The sequence below is a fragment of the Notamacropus eugenii genome, chromosome 5 (genome assembly GCF_028372415.1).
Source record: "Notamacropus eugenii isolate mMacEug1 chromosome 5, mMacEug1.pri_v2, whole genome shotgun sequence".
Lineage (NCBI taxonomy): Eukaryota > Metazoa > Chordata > Mammalia > Diprotodontia > Macropodidae > Notamacropus > Notamacropus eugenii.
In genome coordinates this window covers 337,461,313-337,488,407 of record NC_092876.1, presented here as the reverse complement: position 1 = coordinate 337,488,407, position 27,095 = coordinate 337,461,313, and the positions used below count along the sequence as shown (strand labels likewise).

The 27,095-nt window shown below is 35.6% G+C and overlaps 1 protein-coding gene across 3 annotated transcripts in view; it reads right to left on the bottom strand.

The window, feature by feature from the left end:
* SNX4 (sorting nexin 4) overlaps positions 1–27,095 on the bottom strand; it is a 92,866-nt gene that overhangs the window by 21,785 nt on the left and 43,986 nt on the right. For all 3 annotated transcript variants that reach the window (XM_072613740.1, XM_072613741.1, XM_072613742.1), the window contains exons 8-9: positions 14,938–14,999; positions 10,152–10,217 (exon numbers count right to left, since the gene is read on the bottom strand). In XM_072613740.1, the coding sequence (XP_072469841.1) occupies positions 10,152–10,217; positions 14,938–14,999 (128 nt within the window). The remainder of the gene's footprint in view (positions 1–10,151; positions 10,218–14,937; positions 15,000–27,095) is intronic.

Sequence of the window (27,095 nt, the reverse complement as noted above, 5' to 3'; positions counted from 1 at the left end):
GGGCAATCTATTGGAGGAAATGGGATGGAATGGGACTGCGTGAACAGGTAATGAGGCTAGCTGTCATAAGGAGTTAGGCACCCCCAAAAATTGGTACAGTCCGAAACTTAAAGTTGCACCAAGACTTTTGGGAACTTTTGAGACATCCTATAAAATGTGTACAATAGGAAGACACAAAAATATATACTGAAATTACAGGTTAGGAAACTGCAATGTTTGTTTGGAGGAACTTTTTTCTACATACAGATCAAATTCTTAGAAGTCACTGTTGAGAATAATAAAAGCTCCTCCTAGCTTTAAAAAAATTATGACTGTGGACAATAAGTTAATGTCAACAAAAAGGTTTCTGAACAACAACCAGATTGATAGCAGTGGATAGGACACAGAGACAGGGAAAAGGGGAGGGATAAACAAACAGTTTTTAGGATAAAGATGTATAAACAATTGCTAAGGTTGATGTTATTTAATACTTTAATAAATTATCTGGAAGATTCCACACTATAAAATTTCTAAGTATGCAAATTACATCAATTCTTCCAAGTGAAATACCAAACTGAGATGAATATCTTTTGATTCTTTGTGGGTTACCTAAAAAACTTTAGTTTTAGTACAGGCAATTCCAAGATAATGAACACATTTAGGGAAAAAAATAAAAATTTCCCACATAGGCTTTTGAGGTATCAGTTATGTCCCAGGAAAAGGACCTTAGAGTTACTGTAGACTGTACTATGATGACAGAGTCCCAAAGTACTGGAAACAAAAAAGGTTTTATACTTCTGTATGGTCATGGTGTGTCCATTTCCAGAGTACTGTGTTTAAATATGGCAACTCCACCAGAAGAAAGAGAAAGCAGAGTTAGAGAACATTAGGAAAAGCATTAATGATATGATCAAGGGGATGGATGGGCTACTACATCAGACAAGATTAACATTTAAGTAGCTCAATTTAGAGAAAAAAAAACTGAGAGATAATTATATCAAAATGTATAAAATCCACTAAGAATAATAGGGCAAAAACATTGTTTATCGAAATGCAATTTGGAGGCAAAATGATATGATGGAAAGTACTAGATCTGAAATGAGGACTGCATTTGGATCCCAGCTCTACAACCATGGACAAGTCACTCTGTGCCTTGGATTCCTCATCTATAAAATGAAGGGACTAGACCCCTAAGATCCTTCCACTTAAAAATTCACTTTTGTATGAACTTGTTTAATGATTCTTAACTGTTTCCAATCAGTATTTAAATATCTAACACTATTTTTTTTCTCCCTCAGGCTTAAATGAAACACTTTCCCCTACTAATTCCCCCTGAATTTCTTGGTGTTTCTCAGTTCCGGATGGTTTGCAATTTTATCAGGTGTCAAAACTTCAATATATGAGCTTTATTTTTCTTCTTCTGCTTACAGTAACCTGAGTTCTGGGGCAAAGAACCAATTTCTGCCAGAATGAGAAAGCAGAGGAAGAAGAGGGATGTTTTTTCCTTTCCTATCCCATCTGCTCCCAACCCCCAATGAGTTTTCCCAAGTTGTTCCTTTTCATAGCTTTTTCATTTTTTCCTTTATTCCTAACCTTGTTTCTCTAAAAATTTCCTGGTAACACTGTCTTCTCTGGGTATGTCTTCAATACAATTATATTTCAAGTTCCCCTGGGCCCAGGCTGACACAGAAGTTCCTGATCTAAAATAACTGTAGGGCAGAGGACATTATTATAAGTCTAAAAAACCTTAGATTAGAAAAAAATAAATGAAGACATGGCAGACCACATATGAAAGACTGCTTAACTATTAAGAAGATGGTCCTTTATCTCTACTATTTCCTATCCTCAATGGAACAAAGCAGGACTACGTTGATAAGGACACTTTAATCAATCTATTCTTTGCATCCATATTTAATGATTCAACAAAGAACTCCAAAACTGGGGTTAGAATTTCTTCGCAGATATTTGGAAATTCTTCCAATTAACCAGGCTCAAAAGCTCCATCAGAAGTTACAGCTATTCAGGAATTGTTTTATACAGACAAATTTGCATTTGAAGAACACTTTTAAAAGATGCAAAATTATCACGGACTACTTCACAGAACCAGTATAGAAGTATGTGTACTGTCAAATACCAGCCAACACCATGGAAACCTTACACATTACCTAATATTTTCAAAGAAAATAGGTTGCTGGAAGCTTTCAATAAATTCTTCTATTATTTACAAATGTCATGAAAGCAATGAACATGAGTTTGGACAGACTCCAGAAGATAGCGAAAGACAGAAGAGACTGGTATGGTCATAAAGAGTCATATGGGACTTGAACAACTGAACAACATTATTTTAAAATGCAGGTTAAAAAAACAACCATAAAACAAACTCAAGGTCAGAAAAATACTTGGGAGGCTAAGTGTTAGGTTAAAATTAAAAAGTGCTCAAGCAACCTTGAGAGAAGGGGTGGAGCCAAGATGGTGGATTACAGCCAACCCAGCCGAACTCTTTCAACATTCCTCTCCAAATAACTTTAAAATAACATATTCTATCAAGTTTGGAGTGGCAGAGTCAATATGAGGGCAAGTAAGATATTTTTCTACTAGGAAAACTTGGAAAGTTGATAGGAGAAAGTTCTGACTGGGGTGGGAGTCCACACACACTGCAGGGATAAGAGCAGCTGAGAAAAGCTTTGAGAGTGGAGAAGAAAGGGAGAGAAGAGGGTAGGTGAGTGAACTTTACTCTCATCAGAACTGGCTCAGAGGGAATAACATACATACTCAACTGGACATAGAAATCTATTTTACCCTACAGGAAGGAAAATAGGAGGGGCAGGGGTAATAGAAAGGAAGGCAGATTGGGGGAGGGATGGTCAGAAGCTAAACACTTTTGAGGAGGGACAGGGTAAAAAGAGAGAAAGAACAGAATAAATGGGGGTGAGGAATAGGGTAAAGAGAAATGCAGTTAGCAATAGCAACTGTGACAAAAATTTTGAAGCAAGTTTCTCTGATAAAGGCCTCATTTCTCACACATATAGAGAACTGGGTCAAATTTTAAAAAATAAGAGCTATTCCCCAATTGATAAATGATCTAAAGATATAATCAGTTTTTAGATGAAGGAATCAAAGCTATCTATAGCCATATGAAAAAATACTCTAACTCACTAATGATTGGAGAAATGCAAATTAAAACAATTCTGAGGTATTACCTCATACCTATCTGATTGGCTAATAGAACAGAAAAGGCATATGACAAATATTGGAGGAGATATAGGAAAAATGAGACTTTAATGCACTGGTGGTGGAGTTGTGAACTGATTCAAGCACTCTGTAGAACTATTTGGAAGTATGCCCAAAGGGCTATAAAACCATGCACACCCTTTGACCTAGCAATACCACTACTAGGTCTGTATCCCAAAAGATATTTAAAAAAAAGGAAAAGGACCTATAGCAGCTCTTTTCTGGAGGTAAAGAATTAGAAGTTGAAGGGATGCCCATCAATTGAGGAATGGCAATTGAGGAATGGTTTGTGATAATGATGCAATACTATTGCACTATAAGAAATTATGAAAAACCTGGAAAGACTTGCATGGGCTGATGCAAAGTGAAATGTACTGTGTACAAAGTAACAGGAATACTATATGTAAGATGATCAGCTGTGAATGACTTAGATATTCTCAGTAATATAATGATTCAAGACAAATCTGAAGGACTTATGTTGAAAAATGCTATCCATTCCAGAGAAAGAACTGCTGATTTCTGAACAGATTGAAGCATACTTTTTTTTAGCCTTCTTTATTTTTCTTGAGTTTTTTTCCTTGTCTATGTTTTCTTTCACAACATGACTATTACGAATATGTACTGCATGACTACATATGGCTAACCTATATCAAATTGCTTGCCTTCTCAATAGAGGGGGAGGAGTGAGGAAGGGAGAGAATTTAGGGCAAAGTTTTAAAAACGAATGTTAAAAATTGTTTTCACATGTAACTGGGAAAAAATAAAACACTAAATGAAAGCTTAAAAAAAGGCAGCTGAGGCTGCAGTTCAGAGATGATCAGGGGATCAGACAAGTAGACAGAAAGTGATTACGAAGGACTCTTGCTGGCACTGGGAGCTGCTGGCACTGTCTGGTAACTCTCTTGCCCATCCACAGTTTTGGGTTGCAATTTCATGGAAGAAAGGAGTGCTGAAGGTCAGTCACAGGAGAACAGAGGCCCTGGTCACAGTTCCAAGGCAAGAGAGCACTTCCATTTGTGGTTGCAGAGGAGCAAGGAATCATTTTGGGTAAAGACCAGAGTACAGATCAAGAGAGCAATAACCACTGCACTCCCAAGATCACGCTACCATGGGAGCACCAAAAACTTGCAGAAGCCCTGAAAATAGCAGCACAAAAAGGCCTGAAGCTTGGGAGATTGCCTTCCCACCCCCCAGAGAGCAGAATCCAATTTTAACATAAAGTTCAAAGTCAAGAAATAGGCAGGGGAAGTGAGTACACAACAAAAAAGAATTTGACTATAAAAAGCTACTGTGGTAGTAGGGAAGATACAAACCAAGAAGACAATGCTGTCAAAGCAGCTATAAACAAAACCTCAAAGAAAAGTGCTAACTGGACCCAAGGCCAGCAAGAATTGATGGAAGAAATAAAGGAAAAGAAGAGTAGTAGAGGAAAACCTGGGAAAAGAAATAGTGATACAAGAAAATTATGAAAAGAGAACTTAGTAAAAAAGACACAAAAAATACTAAAGAAAATAACAATTTAATAAAACACAATTGGTCTAATGGTAACAGAGGCACAAAAATTCACTGAGGAAAAGAATTCCTTAAAAAACAAAACTGATCAAATGGAAAAAGTTATAAAATCTCACTGAAGAAAATAATTCCTTAAAAATTAGAATTGGGCAAGTAGAAACTAATAAGTCCATGACATACTAACAGTAAAACAAAGTAAAAAGAATGACACAAATAAAAGAAAATATGAAAAAATCTCATTGGAAAAACAAATTGAGGAGAGGTAATCTAAGAAATACTGGATTATGTGAAAGTTATGATCAAAGGAAGATCCTAGACATTACATTTCAAGAAATTATCAAGGAAAACAATCCCAGAATCTTAGATTCAGAGGGTAAAATAGAAATCAAAAGAATCCATCATTCAATTTCTAAAAGAGATCCTAAAATGAAAATTCCCAGGCATATTATAGCCAAATTCCAGAGCTCCCAGGTCTAAGAAAAAATAGTTCAAACATTGTGGGGCCACAGTCAGGATCACTAAAGATTTAGCAGCTTCCAGAAAATAAAGGAAAAAAGGATCTGGAATATGATATTCTAAAAGGCAAATGAGTTCAGATTACAACAGAGAATAATTTACCCAGCAAAAATGAATACAATCCTTCCAGAAAAGAAAAATGTATATTTAATGAAATAGAGGACTTTCAAGCATTCCTAATGAAAAGACCAGAGTTGATTCTCAGAAGTACGATGATCCAGGACAACTCTGAAGGACTTATGATGAAATATGCTCTGCATCCCAGAGAAAGAAGTGATAGTGTCTGAATACAGATTGAAGCATACTTTTCTTAATTTATTTTTCCTGAGGTTTTTTTTGACTATATTTTTTTTGTCTATATAATATGACTATTATGAAAATGTTTTGCATGGCTACACATGTATAACCTATATCGAACTGCTTGCCTTCTCAATGAGGGGCAGGTAGAGAAGAAGGGAGAGAATTTGTAACTCAAAAGTTCTAAAAAAGGGATGTTAAAAATTATTTTTATATTCAAAATATTCATTCAAACACAAGATTCAAGAGAACCACAAAAAAGTACACATGAAAGAATAATTACAAAGGTCTTCAAAAATTAAACTGTTTACATTTCTTCATGTGAAGATGATACATATAATTCCTAAGAACTTTATCATTATTAGGCAGTTAAAAGGAGTTTATATACAGACAGAGGGTATGGATGAAAGTAGATAATGTTGGAATGATCTAAAAAAATGACCCCAGTTTCTGGGATAAGAACTCACTGTCTGACAAAAATTGCTGGAAAAATTGGTAACAGTGTGGCAGAAACTGGGCATAGACCAATGCCTGACACTGTACACAAGAATAAAGTCCAAATGGATACATGATCTAAGTATAAAGACTGAGACTATAAACAATGCAGGGGAGCAAGGAATAGTATATTTGTCAGATTTATGGAGAATGGAGAAATTTTTGACCAAGCAAGATATAGAGAACATTATGAAGTGAAAAATGGGGTAATTTTGATTACATTAAATTGAAAAGTTTTTGCACAAACAAAGCCAATGCAACCAAGATTAGGAGGGAAGTAGAAAACTGGGAAAGCATTTTTGCAACTAATGTCTGTGATACAGGCCTCATTTTGAAAATATGTAGAGAACTGAGTGAGTCAAATGTACAAGAATACAAATTGTTCCCCAATTGATAAATGGTCAAAGGATATGAACAGGAAGCTTTCAGAGGAAGAAATTAAAGCTACCTATATAGTCACATGAAAAAATGCTCTAAATCACTATTGATTAGAGAGACACAAATCAAAACAACTCTGAGGTACCACATCACATCTAGTAGACTGGTTAACATGACAAAACAGGAAGATGATAAATGTTGGAGAAGATGTGGGAGAGGTGGAACACCAATTCATTGTTGGTGAATTGGTGAACCTGTGACCTGATTCAACCATTCTGGAGAGCAATTTGGAACTATGGCCAAAAGGCTACAAAAATGTGCATACCCTTTGATCCAGCAATATCGCTTCTAGGACTGTATCCCCAAGAGATCATAAAAATGAGAAAGGATCCCACACGTACAAAAATATTTATAGCAGCTCTCTCTGTGGTGGCCAAAAACTGGAAATCAAGGGGATATCCATCAACTGGGAAAGGGCTGAACAAGTTGTGGTATATGAACGTAATGGAATGCTATTGTGCTATAAGAAATGATGAACAAGAAGGCTTCAGAGAGGCCTGGAAGGACTTATATGAACTGATGCTGAGTAAAAGGAGCAGAACCAGGAGAACTTTGTACACAGCAACAACCAGTGTGTAAGGAATTTTTCTGGTAGACTTAGTCCTTCACAGCAATGCAAGGACCTAAAAATTTCCAATGGACTTCTGAGGCAAAACAACTTCCACATCCAGAGAAAGAAATATGGAATTGGAGTACAGAATGAAGCAGACTATTTTCTTTTTATTATGTTTTGTTTTGTTTTATGGTTTCTCCCATTCATTTTAATTCTTCTATTCAACATGACTAAGGTGAAAATGTAAAGAAAAAAAATGAAGGAGCAAGAAAGAAGGATTCACTGGGAAGAAGGGGGAAGGGAGAGGGAGAATGGGGAAATTTTTCTCACATAGAAAAGTCATGCAAGGATAAGCTTTTACCATAGAGGGTAAAATGGGGGATAGGTGGCAATTCTTGAACCTCACTCTCACTGGAATTGGTTCAAAGAAGGAAGACACACTCACCTGTGTACAGAAATGTAATTTATACAACTGAGAAACAAGAGACAGGGTTGGGGGGAAGGGAATAAAGAGGAATGATAAAAGGGAGGACAGATTAAAGGACACGGTGATTAGAAGCAAAACAGATTTTTAAGGAGGGATAAAATAAAAGAAAAAGAGAAAAGAAAGAAGAAAATGGGATGGAAGGAAAAACACAGTAATCATAACTGTGAATGGAAACAGGATGAGCTTACCCATCAAATGGAAGTGAATAGCAGAATGGATTAGAAATCAGAATCCAATTATAGGTTGTTTACAAGAGATGTACTTGGAACAGAAAGACATATGTAGAGTTAAAATAAAGGGCTGGAGCAGAATCTAATAAGCTTCAGATGAACTAAAAAAAAGAAAGTACAGGGTTAGCAATCAATATCAGACAAAGTAAAAGCAAAAATAGACCTAATTAAAAGGGATAATCAGGGAAACTACATTTTGCTAAAAGATATCATAAACAATGAACATAAAAAAATTTTACAGTGTCTGATAAAAGTTACACTTTGCAAATATATAATGAGTATAGAACTAAGTCAAACTGATTTAAAAAAAGCACTCCCCAATTGATAAATGGTCAAAAGATATAAACAGGAAGTTTTCAGAAGTAATCAAAGCTATCTACAGTCATATGAAAAAGTCCTCTAAATCATTACTGATTAGAGAAAGGCAAATTAAAACAACTCTGAACTGCTACTCACACCTATCATAAATGACAAATGCTTGAGGGGATGAGAGAAAAATATGTACACTAATAAACTGCTGGAGGAGTTGTCAGCTGATTCAACTATTCTGAAGAGCAGCTGGAACTATGCCCAAAGGGCTATAAAATCATGCATACTCTTTGACCCAGCAATACCATTACTAGGTACCAAATAAGTCAAAGAAAAAGGAAATGCACCTATATATACAAAAATATTGATAGTGGCTCTTTTTGTGGTGGCAAAGAATTGGAAATCAATGGGATGCTTGCCAACTTGGGAATGGTTGCGCAAACTGTGGCATATGATTGTGATGGAGGACTACTATGCTATGGGAAATGATGATTCGGTGGTTTCAGAAAAACATGGCAAGACCATATGAACTGATGCAAAGTGAAGTGAGAAGAACCATTGTGCAACAGCAATGTCGTAATGATGACCAAACGTGAAAGACTTGGCTACTCTGATCAATACAAATATCCAAGAAAATTCCAAAGAACTCAAGACGAAAAAATGCTATCCACCTACAGAGAGAGAACTGTTGAATTCTAAATGCAATTAAAGTATAATTTTCTCACTTTAGTTTTCTTGCTTTTTTTTTTAATGAGGCTAATATGGAAACATATTTTGCAGGATTTCACAGGTATAACTGATATACTGCTTGCCTTCCCAGTGGGTAGAAGAGGGAGCAGGGAAGAGAGTGAATTTAGAACTCAAAGTTTAAAAAGAAAACAATGTTAAAAATAAATAATAAATTTGAGGAAAAAAAAGTACTCAAGCACTTAGCAAGTTTTGAAATCAAGGTGCTGGTCTGAGATTAGGATTACAAACCCTAAAGATTATGGCTGGAGTCATAAGGCTTAAAGAGATCTAAAGTTTAGTACAACAATCTAATCTGGTTTTCCAAGAAAACAGATAAGCAGCAAATGCTAGTTTTCTTGTTGGTCTTTCTACAGTTTTTCTTCTTTTTTTTTTCTTTTTACACTTTATTGATACTTTTAAGGATAAATGCATTTTCGCACAGGAATCCAACTTTTAAAATAGGAAGCCAGGAACTGAAGTATGAAAAGGGAATGTTTGTGTGTCCTTAAGGATAGTGTTGGTAAGTAAGGATACTTACATAGGTCCCTGAAAAACAAATTTCAGTTAAGTTTGGGCATATGCATTGGAAGAAGCCTCAGTGAATTCCAAATAATGAATAAAGCTATATACCAACGGCTTGTATCATGAAGTATCTGAGTTATTACGAAACACTCTGAAGGCCACAACTATGAGAATATGTATGTGAAAGGGGAAGGAAAGGAGCAATAAGTCAGTAAGAGGTTTCACTGACAGTCAGAATGTGCCAAACTCCAGGTCTACAAAAGTGGTAGACACTTTTACTATTTGATTCCGAAAACTAAATTTCCAAAGATGTCATCTCAGGTAGTTTCAACGTTCTAATTCATAAATTTACTAAAAATCACATGGTAGGATAAGATCCCCCAAAGTTAAGTCCGAGTACATAGCTATCACTGGTTCAACAAAATAATGACAATGGTGATGATTCATATTGATATGGCACTCCGGGGTTTATAAAGCACCTTCCTCACAAAAGCCCCATGAGATATATGGTGTAAATATTAACATTAAATATTTAACTACAATAAGTGATCTGACCCCTGTGGGACTGAATTGTGCTCACTCGTAAAAGAAAAAAGCCAACTTTAGATGACCTCAAGTTTTTTTTCCCTAACAAACATTCTAAGATTCAATGACAAATACCCATATATGCTCAATGTAGAAGCAACTACTGTACACCACAGACAATACAGACAGAGAACACAATAAGCATTTGTTAATGTGAACTTAAAATTATTCATCTTCAAAAGAAAGACAAAAATAGTGACAAGTTCCGTCATTAGGACACATCAAAACTTTTACATCTAATTATCCAACATTGAGACTTGGGACTTACACATCCATATGATGTCCTGCACTCTGTAGTCCATCTCCCATTTCTTTTTCTATGGCACTCCATTCACTAAGAAAAAAACAGATAAAATTATAAATATTATATAAATGAAGGATGTGGCAAATTAACAGGCTAATCTTCCATATTATTTCTTTTTAGATGACATTTAAAGAGTCTATGTGCATGTATGTATTTGATACCCAAACAAACTGCTCTGTTCAAGCAAAAAAAAAAAAAATCCAACTCAAATCACACTTTAAAATGTTTTATCTCCCATTCACTTTAATTCTTCTATGCAACATGACTAATACAAAAATGTCTATAGTAAGAATGGATGTGTAGAACCCATATAAGATTGTATGCCGTCTTCGGGAGGGAGGGGGAGAAAATCTAAGACTTATGGAGGTGATTATAGAAAACTGAAAACAAATTAATTAAAAAAAAGAAAGAAAACTCCAAATGAGGTCACGATAAGTGACTCAACAACAAACAACAAGGATATAGGTAGAATTTGTTGACACCTGAGGTTCCTCTGAGTCCTATGATTCTATTAAAATTAAAACAATACATTGACCCAGAGATCCCACCAGTAGGCATATACTTTGAAGACACTAAAGAGAGAAAAAAAAAATCCCATATACAGGTGTCCTAAGAGTCTTAGAGCAGTTTTAATCCCTTCCTATGCTAGTAAAGAATAAATAACTGGAAGGAAAAAAAAGCGTCCTATCCTGCCTCCCATTTCTTCTATTCTCTCTTTTGACCTTGTCCCTGCCCAAGAGTGTTGACTTTTAATTGCTCCCTCCTTCTATTGCCCTCCCTTACATCATCCTCCCCACCCTGCTTATCCCCTTCTCCTCCACCTTCCTGTATTGTAAGATAGGTTTTCATACCAAAATGAGTGTGCATTTTATTCCTTCCTTGAGTCACATGTGATGAGAGTAAGCGTCACATTTTCCCTTTCACCTCCCTCCTTTTTACTTCCATTGAAAAGTCTTTTTCTTGCCTCTTTTATGAGAGAATTTTCCCCATTCCATTTCTTCCTTTCTCCTCCCAATATATTCCTCTCTCACCCCTTAATTTTATTTTTTTAGATATGATCCCTTCCTATTCAACTCACCCTGTGCTGTCTATGTGTGTGTGTGTCTGTGTGTGTTTGAAAGTCAAATTTTCTTTTCAGCTCTGATCTTTTTCATCAAGAATGCTTGAAAGTCCTCTATTTCGTTGAATGAACATTTTTCCCCCTGAAGTATTCTGGGCACAGAAGTTTCTTGTTGCTCCCAGACCAGTGTACATGCTTGATTGTGCCACCATGGAAGAACTGAGATCTTACAGACACCCAGGGTATACCCTACTCTTGACAAAGGACCCAAAGTCAAGTAACTGGTTGGGAAAGTGCCCAAAAAAGGGGAAAAAAGTAGGACTATAGAAGGTTACTTTCTTGTTGAAGAGATATCTTCTCCCATTCTTTTGGATAAGGAACAACAATGCTTACCATCAGGGAAAGACATAAAAGTCAAGGCTTCTGTATCCCAAATATCCAAAATAAATATTCAATGGTCTCAGGCCATGGAAGAGCTCAAACAGGATTTTAAAAATCAAGTAAGAGAGGTGGAGGAAAACTTGGGAATCATGAAAGGAGACCCAAAAAAGTGCTGAAGAAAATAACACCTTTAAAAATAGGCTAACTCAATTGGCAAGAGAGGTCCAAAAAGTCAAATGAATGTTTTAAAAAGCAAAATTAGCCAAATGGAAAAGGAGGTTCAAAAGCTCACCAAAGAAAAGTTCTTTAAAAATTAGAACAGAACAAATAGAGGCTAATGACTTTATGAGAAACCAAGAAATCATAAAACAAAACCAAAAGAATGAAAAAATGGAAGATCATGTGAAATATCTCATTGGAAAAACAACTGACCTGGAAAAGAGATCCAGGAGAGACTATTTAAAAATTATGAGACCACCTGAAAGCCATGATCAAAAAAAGACCCTAGACATCATCTTTCATGAAATTATCAAGGAAAACTGCCCTAAGATTCTAGAACCAGAGGGCAAAATAAATATTCAAGGAATCCACAGAACACCGCATGAAAGAGATCCAAAAACAGAAACTCCTAGGAACATTGTGGCCAAATTCCAGAGTTCCCAGGTCAAGGAGAAAATATTGCAAGCAGCTAAAAAGAAACAATTCAAGTATTATGGAAATACAATCAGGATAACACAAGATCTAGCAGCTTCTACATTAAGGGATCGAAGGGCATGGAATAGGATATTCCAGAACTCAAAGGAACTAGGACTAAAACCAAGAATCACCTACCCAGCAAAACTGAGTGTAGTACTTCAGGGGAAAAAATGGTCTTTCAATGAAATAGAGGACTTTCAAGCATTCTTGATGAAAAGACCAGAGCTGAATAAAAAATATGACTTTCAAACACAAGAATCAAGATGTAAACAGGAAAGATAAATCATCAGGGACTTAGTAAAGTTGAACTGTTTACATTGCTACATGGAAAGATAATATTTGTAACTTGAAACTTTTCTCAGTATTTGGGTAGTTGGAGGGATTATACACACACAAATATATATAGACAGAGCACAGGGTGAGTTGAATAGAAAGGGATCATATCTAAAAAAATAAAATTAAGGAGACAGGAATACGTTGGAAGGAGAAAGGGAGAAATGGAATGGGGCAGATCATCTCTCATAAAAAAGGCAAGAAAAAGACTTTTCAATGGAGGGAAAAAGAGGGGAGGTGACAGAGAAAATGTGATGCTTACTCTCATCACATGTGACTCAAAGAAGGAATAAAATGCACACTCATTTTGGTATGAAAACCTATCTTGCAATACAGGAAAGTGGAGGAGAAGGGGATAAGCAAGGTGGGGAAGATGATGGAAGGGAGGTCAATAGAAGGAGGAAGCAATTAAAAGTCAACACTCTTGGGCAGGGACAAGGTCAAAAGAGAGAACAGAAGAAATGGGGGGCAGGATAGGATGGAGGGAAATATAGTTAGTCTTAAACATGACTATTATGGAAGTCATTTGCAAAACTACACATATATAGCCTATATTGAACTGCTTGCCTTCCCAAAGGGGATGGGTGGGGAGGGAGGAAGGAAGAGAAGTTGGAATTCAAAGTTTCTGGAACAAGTGTTGAGTATTGTTCTTGCATACAACTGGGAAATAAGAAATAAAGGTAATAGGATAGAGAAATTTATCTTACCATACAAGACAAAAGAGAAGATGGGGATAAGGGAAGGGAGGGATGTTGGAAGGAAGGGCAGATTGGTGTTAGGGGTAATTAGAATGCTCAGCGTTTTGGGGTGGGGAGAGGGGAGGGATGGGGAGAAAATATGGAACTCAAAATTTTGTGGAAATGAATGTTGAAAACTTAAAATAAATAAATAAATTAAAAAAAAAATAAAAGTTCATTCTCCCCAGCGAGCTTTTTTTTTTTTTTAAAAAAAGGCAACACAACTGGTCCAATTAATATGTCAGACATTTTGATAATTACAATAAATATTTTGTCTTGAAAACATTTGATTTCTCTCCATCTTTTGTGAACAAGCTTTTTGTGAAAGGTTCTCCTTTCAGTGTTCTCTTGGGCAATAGATATGTCCCATTTGAGAGGTCTATAATAAAAGCAAATTTTAAATATCAAACAACAGACTTAATAAAAACAACCCAAATTCATTCAATTTAATCTTCCTGTTCATTCACAGGAATGTTGTTGGTGAATATTTGCCACAGATGTGTTTGAATTAGTTTATTCTGTTGATATGAATATTATTTAAAAATAGATTGGTTAGGAAACAGATTAGAGAAAGATAAGTAGTAAGTATGATTGTGATTTTTTTCAGACCAAATTCAAATACTGAAAGTCTAATTTCTAACAATTGCTTAAAGAGATACAGCAATTAATATTGGGGATTACATTCTGAAATTCAACATAATACGTTATTGTAACTGCAAACTATATAATTTTTTTAGAAAATTACTTCAATAATCTTTTTTGGGGGTGATTTTCATCTACTCAGAACAGTATCCATTATTTATTCCACAGAATATAAAAAGCATTCAACTCTGTATTACACATATTAGTAACAATCTTAATAGTGCTCTGAAATACATCTAAATTTAACCACAAATACATTGGTAACATGCAAAAAAGTGACACACTGAAAAGTTAACATCCTTAAATAACTACAGACAAGAAACCTATGCAGCTACCACAAATTTTTAAAAAAGATAATTGAACCAAAAGAGTACTATAATAAAGGACTAGCAAGAAATTCAGAATGACACTCAAAAACATTAGGAACAACAAGAGCTAAACTTTTAAATTTAGAAAAAGAGAACTGTACAGGAACAAATGATTTATACAGAAAAAACTCGGTTAAACATACAAATCTTTTTAAATATCACGAATTCTGATTATTACTAATAAAAATAGAGAGCATTAGTTCACATCTGTATGGTGCTTTGCATTTCACAAAGAACTTTCTCTGAAAAAGACACCTGTGAAGTAGATAATATAGGTACTATTTTCATTTTATAAAAATGGACACTGAGGTTAAGAGATGAACAATTTGCCCAAAATCCCATGACAACTAAATGATGGAACCAGAAGTTAAGCCAGCCTCTTTGGACTTTTAATTTCAATGCTCTTTTTACAATGGCATAAACATCACAAGTTCTACTGTCCAGAACCACACATTTGCAAAGACACATAATTTCCCACATATAAGGCAAACTGACTAGAAACAAGAGGAATGCTTTAGAATGATAATACTTACCTGAAAACTCTTCCATAATTTCCATGAACTTTATAGACACCATACAGTCGGTCTGCTACTCTCTAAAATAAATGTTTACAGAAGATGATTTAGGTTGACTTATCTTATAATTCAGTTTATTACAAAATTATTTTTATTACAAGATAAAAAATTTTCCATCTGCCCAAAACAGTTTAGCATTTTAAAACCAAAAGTAAATATATTCAAAAAGAAAAACTATATTCTAAAAATAGCACAAAAGCTCAGTATAATCCTTTAACCACAAATATTAAGTAAAAACTTATGTTAGTATTGCATTATGTGCTGTTTTGACTAGTTAAGCCTCACTAAAATTTCCCAAATATCATAGATCCCACCTGAAGGTATAAACCAAAGAGTACAGCATTGGTCAACACAAACCACAAGTGTCCAACTAGTCCTTCTCTGTCTTAAGGATGCACCATATCCATGACATTATTAACATAACATGAAAATTTGGCTCCCAAACCAACCTATAAGAATCCTCAGGGCTAGTAAAGCTTCCACTTAAAGAAGACACTAGTACTTTAAATATGTGAGGCAATGACTGCAAGAGATAGATCATATATATTAAAAAGCTTTCAAAATTACCCTAGGCAGAACTCAGTCCTCATTCCATTTGAAACTTCCCAAAGTTTCTTTCCTTTAATTTCTGGACCCAAGTTTTTCAGAATGCTGACTTGCTCTGTCACCCCAAAAATCCTACCTTCTGTCCCAGATTCCTAGACCTTACCTACCAGTCCCATGTCACACAACCTTTCTTATTCCTAGTCTATCTCCATGTGATGACATGATCTAGAATTCTGCCCCAAAATAGTACAGACAAGAGAACAGAGGAGAGTTGAAATGAGCAGTAAGGAATCGCAATCTTAAGTTCAACGTATCCACCATACTTGCCTCCAAAAGAAATGTCTGACACAAATTTGTATTGAAAATCACTATTTACCAGTAAGTGTGATTCTTTAAAGCTATCCACCCTTACAGCTAACATAACCCTACCATGGAATTCAGAATTCTAGAAAAAAATTTTAGCCCAACAGGGTTTTACAGAATCCAACCTAAATGGGGAAAGGCATGCACTTCATTCCTTGCCATGTTTGGTCGGTTAATTCTTCAGTTTCTGATCCTGCCCATAACATATGTAAGGAAGCTAACTAATCTCTGATTAATACTAATGAAGATGGGTGTAAGAAAAGCAGCAAATCCAACCCTGAAAAGTAATAAATACATAATCTCCAGTGAATCCAAGAACAGGTTTGAAGAAAGGTTGCTTTTTTAGGATTAATCACACTCTAATCTGTCATGCCCTGGGAGAGGTATAGAGGAATGGTTAATGTTTTTTTCTCGAGTTGTAAGGTTTATTCTTCCAGGAAAAAGAATGAGAGCAATAACAACAGAAAAGAATAGTCCTGACAGCTGGGGAAAATTAAGAGCTCTGTAAAGATCTGATCAAAAGGAAAAGAAAACTTGAACCCCTGTCAGGAGACGCTGAGCAACAAACATTCAGGAACATGACTTAAAGGTGACTAATATTTGGGTTAAATGGTAAAAGGGGTGAGTGTTTCATGCAGTTTTCATTTGCAAAGAATGAGTTTGAGATGGCCAAAGAAAGTATAAACAGATAAAATGGGCATCTCCTTTTCTCACTCAATATCCTCAGTACCAGAGGTAAAAGATATGGAATCCTCCAGCTGTGATGGTAGAAAAGGAAAACTGGAAAAAGTCTCATGAGAACGCTAGTCAGCTTAGGGAGCAGAGCATATGCAACTCCCTAATTCAGTCATATCCTACAGAAATCCACTGGGTCAAAAATTTTTTCCAAAATTCTAAACAAGGTGATAGACAATTACTGTGCCAATCAGTAAAGCAATTCAAAGAAAAAATTACTATAGACCTGTTACAGCAACACTAATACAGGAAAAGGGAAGATAGAGGGAGAATTTTAGAAGGGAGTAAAAGGGAAGCCTAACTGTCAAAGTAAGCCCATGACTGGTAAGACGCTGATAGTAAGTTTTAGGGCAAGGATACTTAATCTTTTCTGTATCATGGACCCTTCTGGTAGTCTGGAGAAGAGGAATAAGGTTTTAAATGAACATAATACATAGGATTACAAAGGAACCAGTTATACTGAAATATAATTATGAAAAATACATTTTTTAAAACCCAACAAGTTCATGGATCCCAAGTTAAGAACTTCTGTTTTAGGGTCTTTTTTCCCTATCTATAAAAGGAAACCTCTTGCACAAACAAAGTCAATGCAACAAAGATTATGAGGGAAGCACAGAACAGGAAAAGAATTTTTACAACTAGTATCTCTGATAAAGGCCTCATTTCTAAAACATAGAGAACTGAGTCAAATTTACAAGAATACAAGTCATTCTCCAATTGATAAATGGTCAAAGGATATGAACAGACAGCTTTCAGAGGAAGAAATTAACGCTATTTATAGTTACATGAAAAAAACTCTCTAAATCACCAGTGATTAGAGAGATGAAAATGAAAACAACTCTGAGGTACCACATTACACCTATCAGATTGGTTAACATGACAAAACAGGAAGATAATAAATTCTGGAGAAGATATGGGAGAGTTGGAACATTAATTCATTGATGGTGGAGCTGTGAGCTGATCCAATCATTCTGGAGAGTAATTTACAACTATGCTCAAGAGCATAAAATATATGCATAAATTATGTGCATATGCACATAAAATGTGCATACCTTTTGACCCAGCAATATCACTTCTAGGGCTGTATTTCAAAGAGACCATAAGAATGGGAAAAGGTACCACATGTACAAAAATAATTATAGTAGCACTTTTTGTGGTTGTCAAGAGCTGAAAATCAAGGGAATGTCCATCAATTGGGGAATGGCTAAACAAGTTGTGATATATGAATGTAATGGAATACTATTGTGCTTATAAGAAATGATGAGCAGGCCGACTTTAGAAAAACCTGGAAAAATTTATATGAACTGGTACTGAGTGAAGTGAGCAGAACCAGGAGAACATTATACACAGTAACAGCCACAGTGTACAAAGATTGCAAGGACCTAAAACATTCTCAAAAGACTCTTGATGCAAAATGCTAACCACCACATCCAAAGAAAGAACTATGGAATAGGAACTCAGAATGAAACAGTCTATTTTCTCTTGTATTGTCTTGTTTCAGTTTGTTTTTTCTCATGGTTTCTCCCATTCGTTTAATTCTTGAATGCAACACGACTAATGCAAAAATGTGTTTAGTAAGAACATATGTGTAGAACCCATATAAGATTGCATGCCATCTTGGGGATGGAGGGAGGAGTGAGGGGGAGAAAAACGTAAAACTTATGGAAGTAACTGTTGAAAACTGAAAACAAACCAATAAAATAAGTAAATAAATAGGAAACCTCAGCACCTGAATAAGAATAAATCCTTCAGATCACAGGAGTTAGTCCTAGTTACAGTAATTAGAACAAGTAAAACTTTTGACACCCAGGGTAATAAGCATTTTAAACTCTGACAAACAGAGCTCACATGAGTCCTTTCCTGATTCTTGCCCCACTCCTCTGCTGTCAGTACTGTCTGCTTTCAATAAAATTACTTTGAATTTACTAAGTATATATTTTAGACCTGCAAATGTAGTTTCCCCTCATTAGACTGTAATCTTCTTAGGGGCAAGAACTGTTTCATTTTGGTCTTTGTTGTTAATGTGAAATTGACTCAGTCTGGTAGAAAGAAGTAGAAATGAGTCAGTAAGGAGGAGCTCCAGACAGACAAGACTTTAGCAAAAGGTAAAGGATTAGCAGGGATTGATGTCTAAAGTTTAAAGTAGAGAAAGGCCCAAGGTGTGACAAAAGGTATTTGTCCCTCTTCAAAAACTACTGTGTTATTATTGCAATAAAACCTATTTTATAGAAAAATCCATAATGGCTAGATCACATGCCCAGTCATCCACATCTCCTGATTCTATAAGATCAGGGTCACCCTAAGTGATGAGACTAGCCCAGATAAAGGCTGGCCCCATCAGGCATTTGGTGAAAGCACCCAGAGATAGCAGGTCTGGAAGAGGAGGACAAGCATCTGCAAAACTATAAGTAAGAGCCAACACTACTCTATCATAATTGTTCTTTTTAAATATCTCACTCGATAGGTGTTAGGTTTAAAGCTTAATGAAAAGCCTGAGAATCAAGAACAAATGGAAAAAAAGGAAAATGAGCACTGCTGGAGGGGGGGGGGAATTTGTTAAACTGAAGAGTAACAATAATAGTCTAGACAGATCTCATTTTCCTAATCTAGGGATGAGGAAATGAGGATAATAACAACATCTATCTCTCAGGGTTCTTATAAGGCTCAAATGAGACAATAATCTTAAGTACTTAGCACAGTGCCTGGCATATAGTACCTGCTATATAGTCCTTAGTTATTACTATTATTAATCCTAGGGTATTTCAATTTCATAGAATAATCTGTAACAATCCATCCTTGTAGCAGTATCTACTGCTATGACAACAACATGCTTCTCTTATGAAACAGGCTGAAAACTAATCTTCTGTAATTTCAATTTTTCTTTTATTCAACTTTTCAACCTATCTTACAGTAAGACGATCAAGCTTTCAAAGCATGACACAACTGATTTAACTGCCATAAAAATCATAACTGCTTCAAGGCTATGCTATCTTACATTAAGGAAGAACAGCATAATGCATTCAATTCCCCTGTGAACTAGGTAGTACTTTATTACCTATTATTCTAGAATAGCATCCTTCTGTGGTCCCACTCAATCTGTACAAAATCTTACTAATGACACCATCTCCCTTTCCATCAGCTTCTTTATAGCATTTTTGGTGGGGTACAAAAGAAGTAAGTTAGGACCTGAGATTTCATCACTGTATGAAACTGTAAATAAGGAAATTTCATCCAGAGATGCAGATCAGCAGTTTTATAACTTTTGGTCTTAAAATTTCTTAAGGCACTGAGGTTAAATAACTTGCCCACAGTCGTATGGCTAATATGTTTCAGAGGTAAGACTTGAACGCAGGTCTTCTTGACTCCCAAGCCAACCCTCTATTTGCTATGGTATGTTTCTTCTCTCATTATAATTTATATCACATTTGTACTGCAAGCTGTTTTGGGGACAAATAAACGTGTTCCTCAACACACACACACACACACACATATACACACACACACACACACACACGTATTTGGCAGAGGATATATCTTACGTATATTTATGAAATACAGCTATCTTATATAAAAGTTATTTTATAAATGTAAGATCATAATGAATAAGAGATGCTGATGAGCAGGGAATACAATAAGGAGATGAAGAGTAAGATATTAACTGGCTTCTTTAGTTGCATATTAGTAAAATGCAAATGTTTATATAAAAAAATTAAAGATGTTAAGAAAGAGACATTGGGGTAGGAGGACAGTAGAAATTAGGTTGATCATGAATGGGAACTCAAAGAACAGTTTTTATAATCTAATCTAATCCTGGTGCCTATTCTGGGCATGGGATCCAAAGAATTAAATAACCAACAAACAATGAATAAGCATATACTATGTGTCAGGTACTGTACTAAACGTTAGGTATAGAAAGATATAAACAAAACAGTCCCTTAATTCCGGTACTTTATAGTTTATCAGAGGAAACAAGTATGCCTATTAAGTATATAAAAAGTAAACAGAAGGTAATTTATGATATCAGGTGACACAGTAGAGAGAATGCTGGGCCTTGAGTCAGGAAGACTCATCTTCCTGAGTTCAAATCTGGCCTCAGACACCTATTAGCTGTGTGATCCTGGGCAAGTCACTTAACCCTGTTTGCCTCAGTTTCCTCATCTATAAAATGAGTTAGAGAAGGAAATGACAAACCACTTCAATATCTTTGCCAAGGAAACATCAAATGGGATGATAGAGTCAGGCATGGCTGAAACGAATGAACAACAACAACTTATGAGAAGGGAGACACTGGTAATTGAGGTAAACTGGAAAGGTCTCATAGAAAAGGAGCCTGAACTGGGTTCTGAAGAAAGCTAAGACTTCTTTTTTTTAATGAATGTGTGGAGAGAGTACATTTTAGGCAGAAGAGGTAGCCTGTAAAAAGACACTGAGGTAGAAGATGGAATGCTATTATGTGAGGAATAACAAAGTCAGTTTGGAAGGAACATAAAAGTGTATGAGGGGAAGTAATATGAAATAAGTCTGGAAACTTATTTCCAGAGTGAGATTGTGAATACTTTAAATACAAAACAGAGGAGTTTATATCTCATCCTAGAAGAAAGGGGGAGTCACATTAGAGCTTTTCAGACAAGGAAATGAACAGCATGGTTAGACTTTCGATTCAACAATATCCCTCTGGCCTCAGGGTAGAGAATAGGTGAGAGAAAGACCTGAGGTAAACAAAACAATTAGATCATTGAAACAGTCCAGGCAAGAAGCAATAAGGACCTAAAATAGGCTGGTGAGTGGAGATACATTATGGAAGTAGAACTGACAAGACTTGACAACTGATCAGATATAAGGGATGAAAGGGAAAAAGGAGTCAAAGGTGACTCTGAGCTTGTGAAACTGGTTGTCTGGAGGGTTGACAGCACCCTTGACAGAAATTGTAAAGTTAAGAAAAGGGATAAATTTTGGGGTTGAGAAAATGAGTTCTATTTTGAAGATGTTAAGCTTGAGATGTCCTATGAAACATCCAGTGGGAAATGTCTAATTTGTAGTTGGTGATCCAGGGCAGGAGCTCAGAAAGACATCAACCAGTACAGTATCATGAAATCTCACAGTACACTTTCACAATCAACCCAAGGAGCAGGTGGTAGCTACAATGTTCCTGAAATCTATCCGAAAAGCTGTATAACTCTCCCACTATAGGGACTGGAATGAACATAAGGCAGTATGGATTAAACTGGTCCTCTTCGAGAACAAAGGACAACCACCAATGGAACAAATAAGAAAAAAAATACACATTAAGTTAGGCAAACCCAGACGCTATACTATGAAAAAAAATCTGTTCTGTACCTGAAACTTAACTATCATTATATGCAGTATTCACTTAATATTAAATGATTCCATGAAAACATGTTAAACTAAATGGTCCCCTGGAATCAATATTATGTAAATAGTCAAAGAAATGACGTGCAGAAGGATTTTACAACTTTGGGATAAGATTTGGTTAAAAAATATCAAATTTGTCATGTCAAGAAAACCTTATGCAAGAATTATACGTCGTGATGAAAAATGTTATCTACATCTAGAAGACAGAACTGAAGAACTCTGAATGATGACGGAAGCCTACTTTTGTCACTTTACCTTTCTTACCTTTTGGGTGGGTGGGGAAGTGCAACATGACTAACATGGAAGTAAGTTTTCCACGACTTTACATGTACAACTGATATCACAGCGCTTGCTTTTTCAATGGCAAGGGGAAGGGCTGAAGGAAAGGAAGGAGAGAATCTGGAACTCAACATTTTAAAAAACGAATGTTAAAGTAAAGTATAATTTTAAAAAAGAATATGCCTATAGCTTGCACTTCAAGATAAAAGGTCATAGAAACAAAGGATTTAAGAGCTAAGAGAATGACAGCAAGCATCTAGTCCAACAAATTCATTCAAAAGATGAATAAACTGAGATCCAGAAGTAAAGTCACTTATTCATGGCGGCAAAGGGGGGAAATACAACAAGGCTTCAAATCCAGTGCTTTGGAAATTATATCACAGCCTGGCTCCTTCCTACCAAACTGCTATGGTAATGCTTTTTATGGTATTATCATTGTTATTGTTACTGTTGTTAAGGAAACGATGAAGTTCAAAATAGTATTATTCAGATCTAGAGTAGAGAAGAGGAAGCAAAAAGGAAAAGAGTCTAAAAAATATAGGTCAAAAAGAATTGCTGAACCAGTCAGGAACACAGAAGAAGTCAGGTTTGCTAAACCCAGATGATTATTTTTAATTATTTTCAAGCTTAAGAGTGAGGAGAAGTAGTTTTAGGCTCAAACACTTGAATTCTTAGCTATTACCTGGTAACAATCCCACTTGTATTTGACACTGGCATGCTATTAACCCAGGCTACCAGTTTCCCTGAATGATCTTCGACACAGAGAACAAAATCCATGATGGACATGGAAAGCCTCTTTCTCCATTTTTAATTCTGCCACTTGTACATTGTTATTATCCCAATATCTTAATTTCTTATTTCTGGCTATTTAATTTAATGGTTTTACAGGATATCCACGCTTTATAAACATCATTTAATATGCACTTATGTGCTTACTATGTGCAAATACAGTGCTAAGTACTGAATACAAAGGAAAAGCAAAAGCAGCTCCTGTCCTCCAGGAATTTACGTTCAGATACCAGTTATATGTACATCTACTGCCACTTTTTTTAAAATGAAAGATAAATCCTGTTGTTAGTGATGTTCTCTTAATATTTAAGTGAAGAACCTCCCCATTCCTTCTAGTACGTCTAAGTTTTCTTAACTCCAGGGACATGTTGGTCTCCACCCATATGACAGTTTTATTCAAATTTAACCAGGTAAACCTCAATTATTCCACTGAGCATTAAGCAATGTGTACAAGTATTAGCTGAAATCAGCTACCAATATTAAAGTCATGATTTTCCAAGGAGAAATACACACACACACACACACACACACACACACGTCTATGTAAAAACATTAAGTATCTATTTTATATAAGATGCCCGAAGAAGTCTTAGTTCAGTTTTAAGCTTTAATAACTTCAGCCGTAAAAATGTTACAAACTTTCAAAAACATCATCTGAAAGACTGTTTAAATTTCTTTTGGACTTCTGTTTGTGAATTCTTAAGTGTAATAAGATGTGGCACCATTTCATCACTCTTTACACCAGCAGAGGAGATACTCTTGCTTGGTCATCTGGTTCATCAGCTCTATTAGATACTTTCTTGTAGGGTCACATCAAAACTGTCAAGAAAGTACCAAAATTTTTGAATAAGCATCAAAACCTAATTCTTTGGATGATCTTAAGGCTAGGATGACAAACGTCATACTTTCGATCACTGAGCAGCAGCTAATGAGTTTTTTACAAAGTTTGAAAATCAGAATGATGTGTAGCACAACATGGTGATCATGTTGAATCTTAATTAGAAACCTCACTATTTTTAAAACTTAACCATTCAAAGGTTATTTTTTGTAAGTTTATAACATTTATACTTGTGAAGTTATTAAAACTTAAAACTGCATGAAGACTTGGGACACTATAAATACATATGCATATGCAAGGACATACATATGAATATGTATGCACATATATACACACAGACACACATATATGCATCATAATTTGTAAAAATGTCTTCTACATTCAAGTACATTTTCTTTACATTTGGCTATGGCAATTATGTTGGCAACTTAATTATACCTTAAGAGGTCAAGTAATTCATCCTAAATTATGTGAAAAAATGTCACTCAATGAAATTCAATACCTACTATGGATAAGGTGTTAGCACATAAAATAGTTTATTAATTGGATCCTAATGGAACAAAGACATGTCCCTCAGAATTGTGTCAAGGATATAGATCATTCAGCAAGTTATATGTTAAGAAACTGAATGTTACAGATAATATTCTACAATGGGCTCCTTTTAATACCAAGAGAAGAAGCTGATAGCTGAAGTAAATCAAAACACTTCAGATTCTGTGATCATATGTTTCCTACTCAACTTCTTAAAATATTTACATTTCGAAGGATTAAAAGGATTGCTATTCTTGTATTTGCTTGTACATCTAACATGCTTTAGACTAACAATGACAATTAGACTTGTTCCTGAACTTTCATAGGATAAACTTTACACATATAGGTTGCATTATGTCACTCCTAGGCACTCATTTGTAGGGAAAAATACAGCTATGAGATCTCAGCCCAGAATCAATCTACATCGTCTAGTTTTGAATTTAGTCCCCTCTCTGTTAAGCCATACTATATAGAATCTGAACTTATTTCTGAAAAACAATTCCTATAAGAATGATATTAGAGAGATGCTGTTTTGCCTACTTGTGGATCTAAAGCTCAGTCACCTCTATTCCAGCTTTCAGGTTACACATCTGGATTAAATCAAAACCTCCAGACCCATAGTTAGAAGTAGCACAGCATTAGAGTGAAAATAACATTTGACTGGGAACAGAAAATCTGAGTTCCAGTATGAGCACTTAAGTTAACTAAAATAATATAATCATCCAAGTCAATTTACTTTTGGGGCCTGCTTTCTTAGCTGTAAAATAAGGAAGGTGGATATAATATAAAAGGCTGTGCTCACAGATCATAAAAATACAGGTAGCCAGAAGGCTAGGTCAGTTTGGGAACTTTTCTAGGGATTCGAATGAATGTAGGGTTGACGCAAGATACCCTAGACTTTCCCCGGACTTGCCACAACTTCCTCTTATGAAGACTAAGTTCTCAGTCTTTAGAATTTTTGAAGGAGTGAGAATGAATGAGGCATCAATTTCCAGGCCCATCCACTCACCCAAAAGCATTTGGCTATTATTAGAGTAAAATTGTATTGATATGTATAAATCACCCCTGAAATTATAGCACTAATTTTCCTACACTTTTTATGTCTGTTTTTAGAGGTTTCAAGAGTACTGAAATAAGACCTCTTATAATAAGTGAAACACTACAAAGTCTTTTTTTTAAATTTTCTTGTTTTTTTTTATTTTTATTTTTTTATTTTTAGCACAGTTTACAACAGATAAAGCAATTCAAACTTTTGGTCAGGTGATACTTCTTTTTAAAGCATTTACAATATGGACCACAAAAGAATTTTTTTTTAAACATTAACCAACTGAGACACAAATAATATTTATGTTGCTAACTTCACAAGCTCTTGACCTAATTGTCTCCACAGTATTAACAAGAATTAAAGGACCCCAACTTATTGTTGTTGGTCTAAAGTCCTATGGCTAATAGCTTAATTTTAGACAACCTCAGATGTTCCCCTACCAATAATCTATAATTGAATAGATCTGGTATTAAGCTTACAAATCTTTTGACTATAGGAAATTGCCACCAAGAGTAGGGACATTGCAGGGAAACAATATCTCCCCAACTTCATGTCAATTCCAGGCAGGATTAGATTATCCACTTGCATCAGTCAGGCTTAAAGTCTGCCAGGTGTCAGTGGGGAAATTGAGTCAGGAGAATCCCACCTCAGCCCATGCTGAACAGCCACTCTCCACCTTTCCCTTGAGATCACCTTATGCAGTTCATACCAGCATCTCATCAGCTTACTGATGGACTGGATCACGGATTGGAGGCTCAGATCGCCTTTCTTGCTACCCATACCTGGAGTTAGACTCAGAAGAACAGTCACTTAGTAGTCCCATAGCATCTAAAAATGGCAAGTTCCAATAATCATGTTTCAAATATGATTATAGTTTCACTTTGGCTAAGGAACATCTTTTGAGGCAAGTCTTAAGTGGCTTACATGCCTTTCTATACATGTTCTAGTTCCTGATTAAATGGCAATCATAAAATCAAATTTACCATTAAAACCTTGACTTTTCCATCAATGCCAAATTTTACCCGAGGTTATCTTCCTCTAGGAAATTTAGACTGAAATTCTTTTCTCCAAACTAAAGATGTCATTGATTTATTCTCAGTAATTAATTCAGTCTACTGTTTTAATACTAATTGCTTTGACCTCACTTTGGAACATGTCCAATTTTTTCTCCCCATCACTCCCTTTCCCCCACTTCCTAATACCTTGCATTCTGATTACTTCTTCCCTCAATGTACCCTCCCCTCCATCACACCCCACTCCTCTCCTATCCCCATCTTCTCTTTTCTTGCAGGGCAAGATAAATTTCCATACCCCATTCCCTGTAGCTCTTATTTCCCCAACTATATGCAATAAAAATTCTCAACATTCGTTTCTAATACTTTGAATTCCAACTTCTCTCCCTCCCCCCCTCCCCAGCCCCACTAAGAAGGGAAGCTATTTAATACAGACTAAATATGTGTTCTTTTGCAAAAGACTTCCATAATAACTATGTTGTGTAACAATAATTATATTGCCCTCTGTCCCACCCTATCCCCCCTTATTTTTCCCTCCTGCAATTGACCTTGTCCCTTCTCGAAAGTGTTTATTTCTAGTGACTCCCTTCTCCCATTTGCCCTC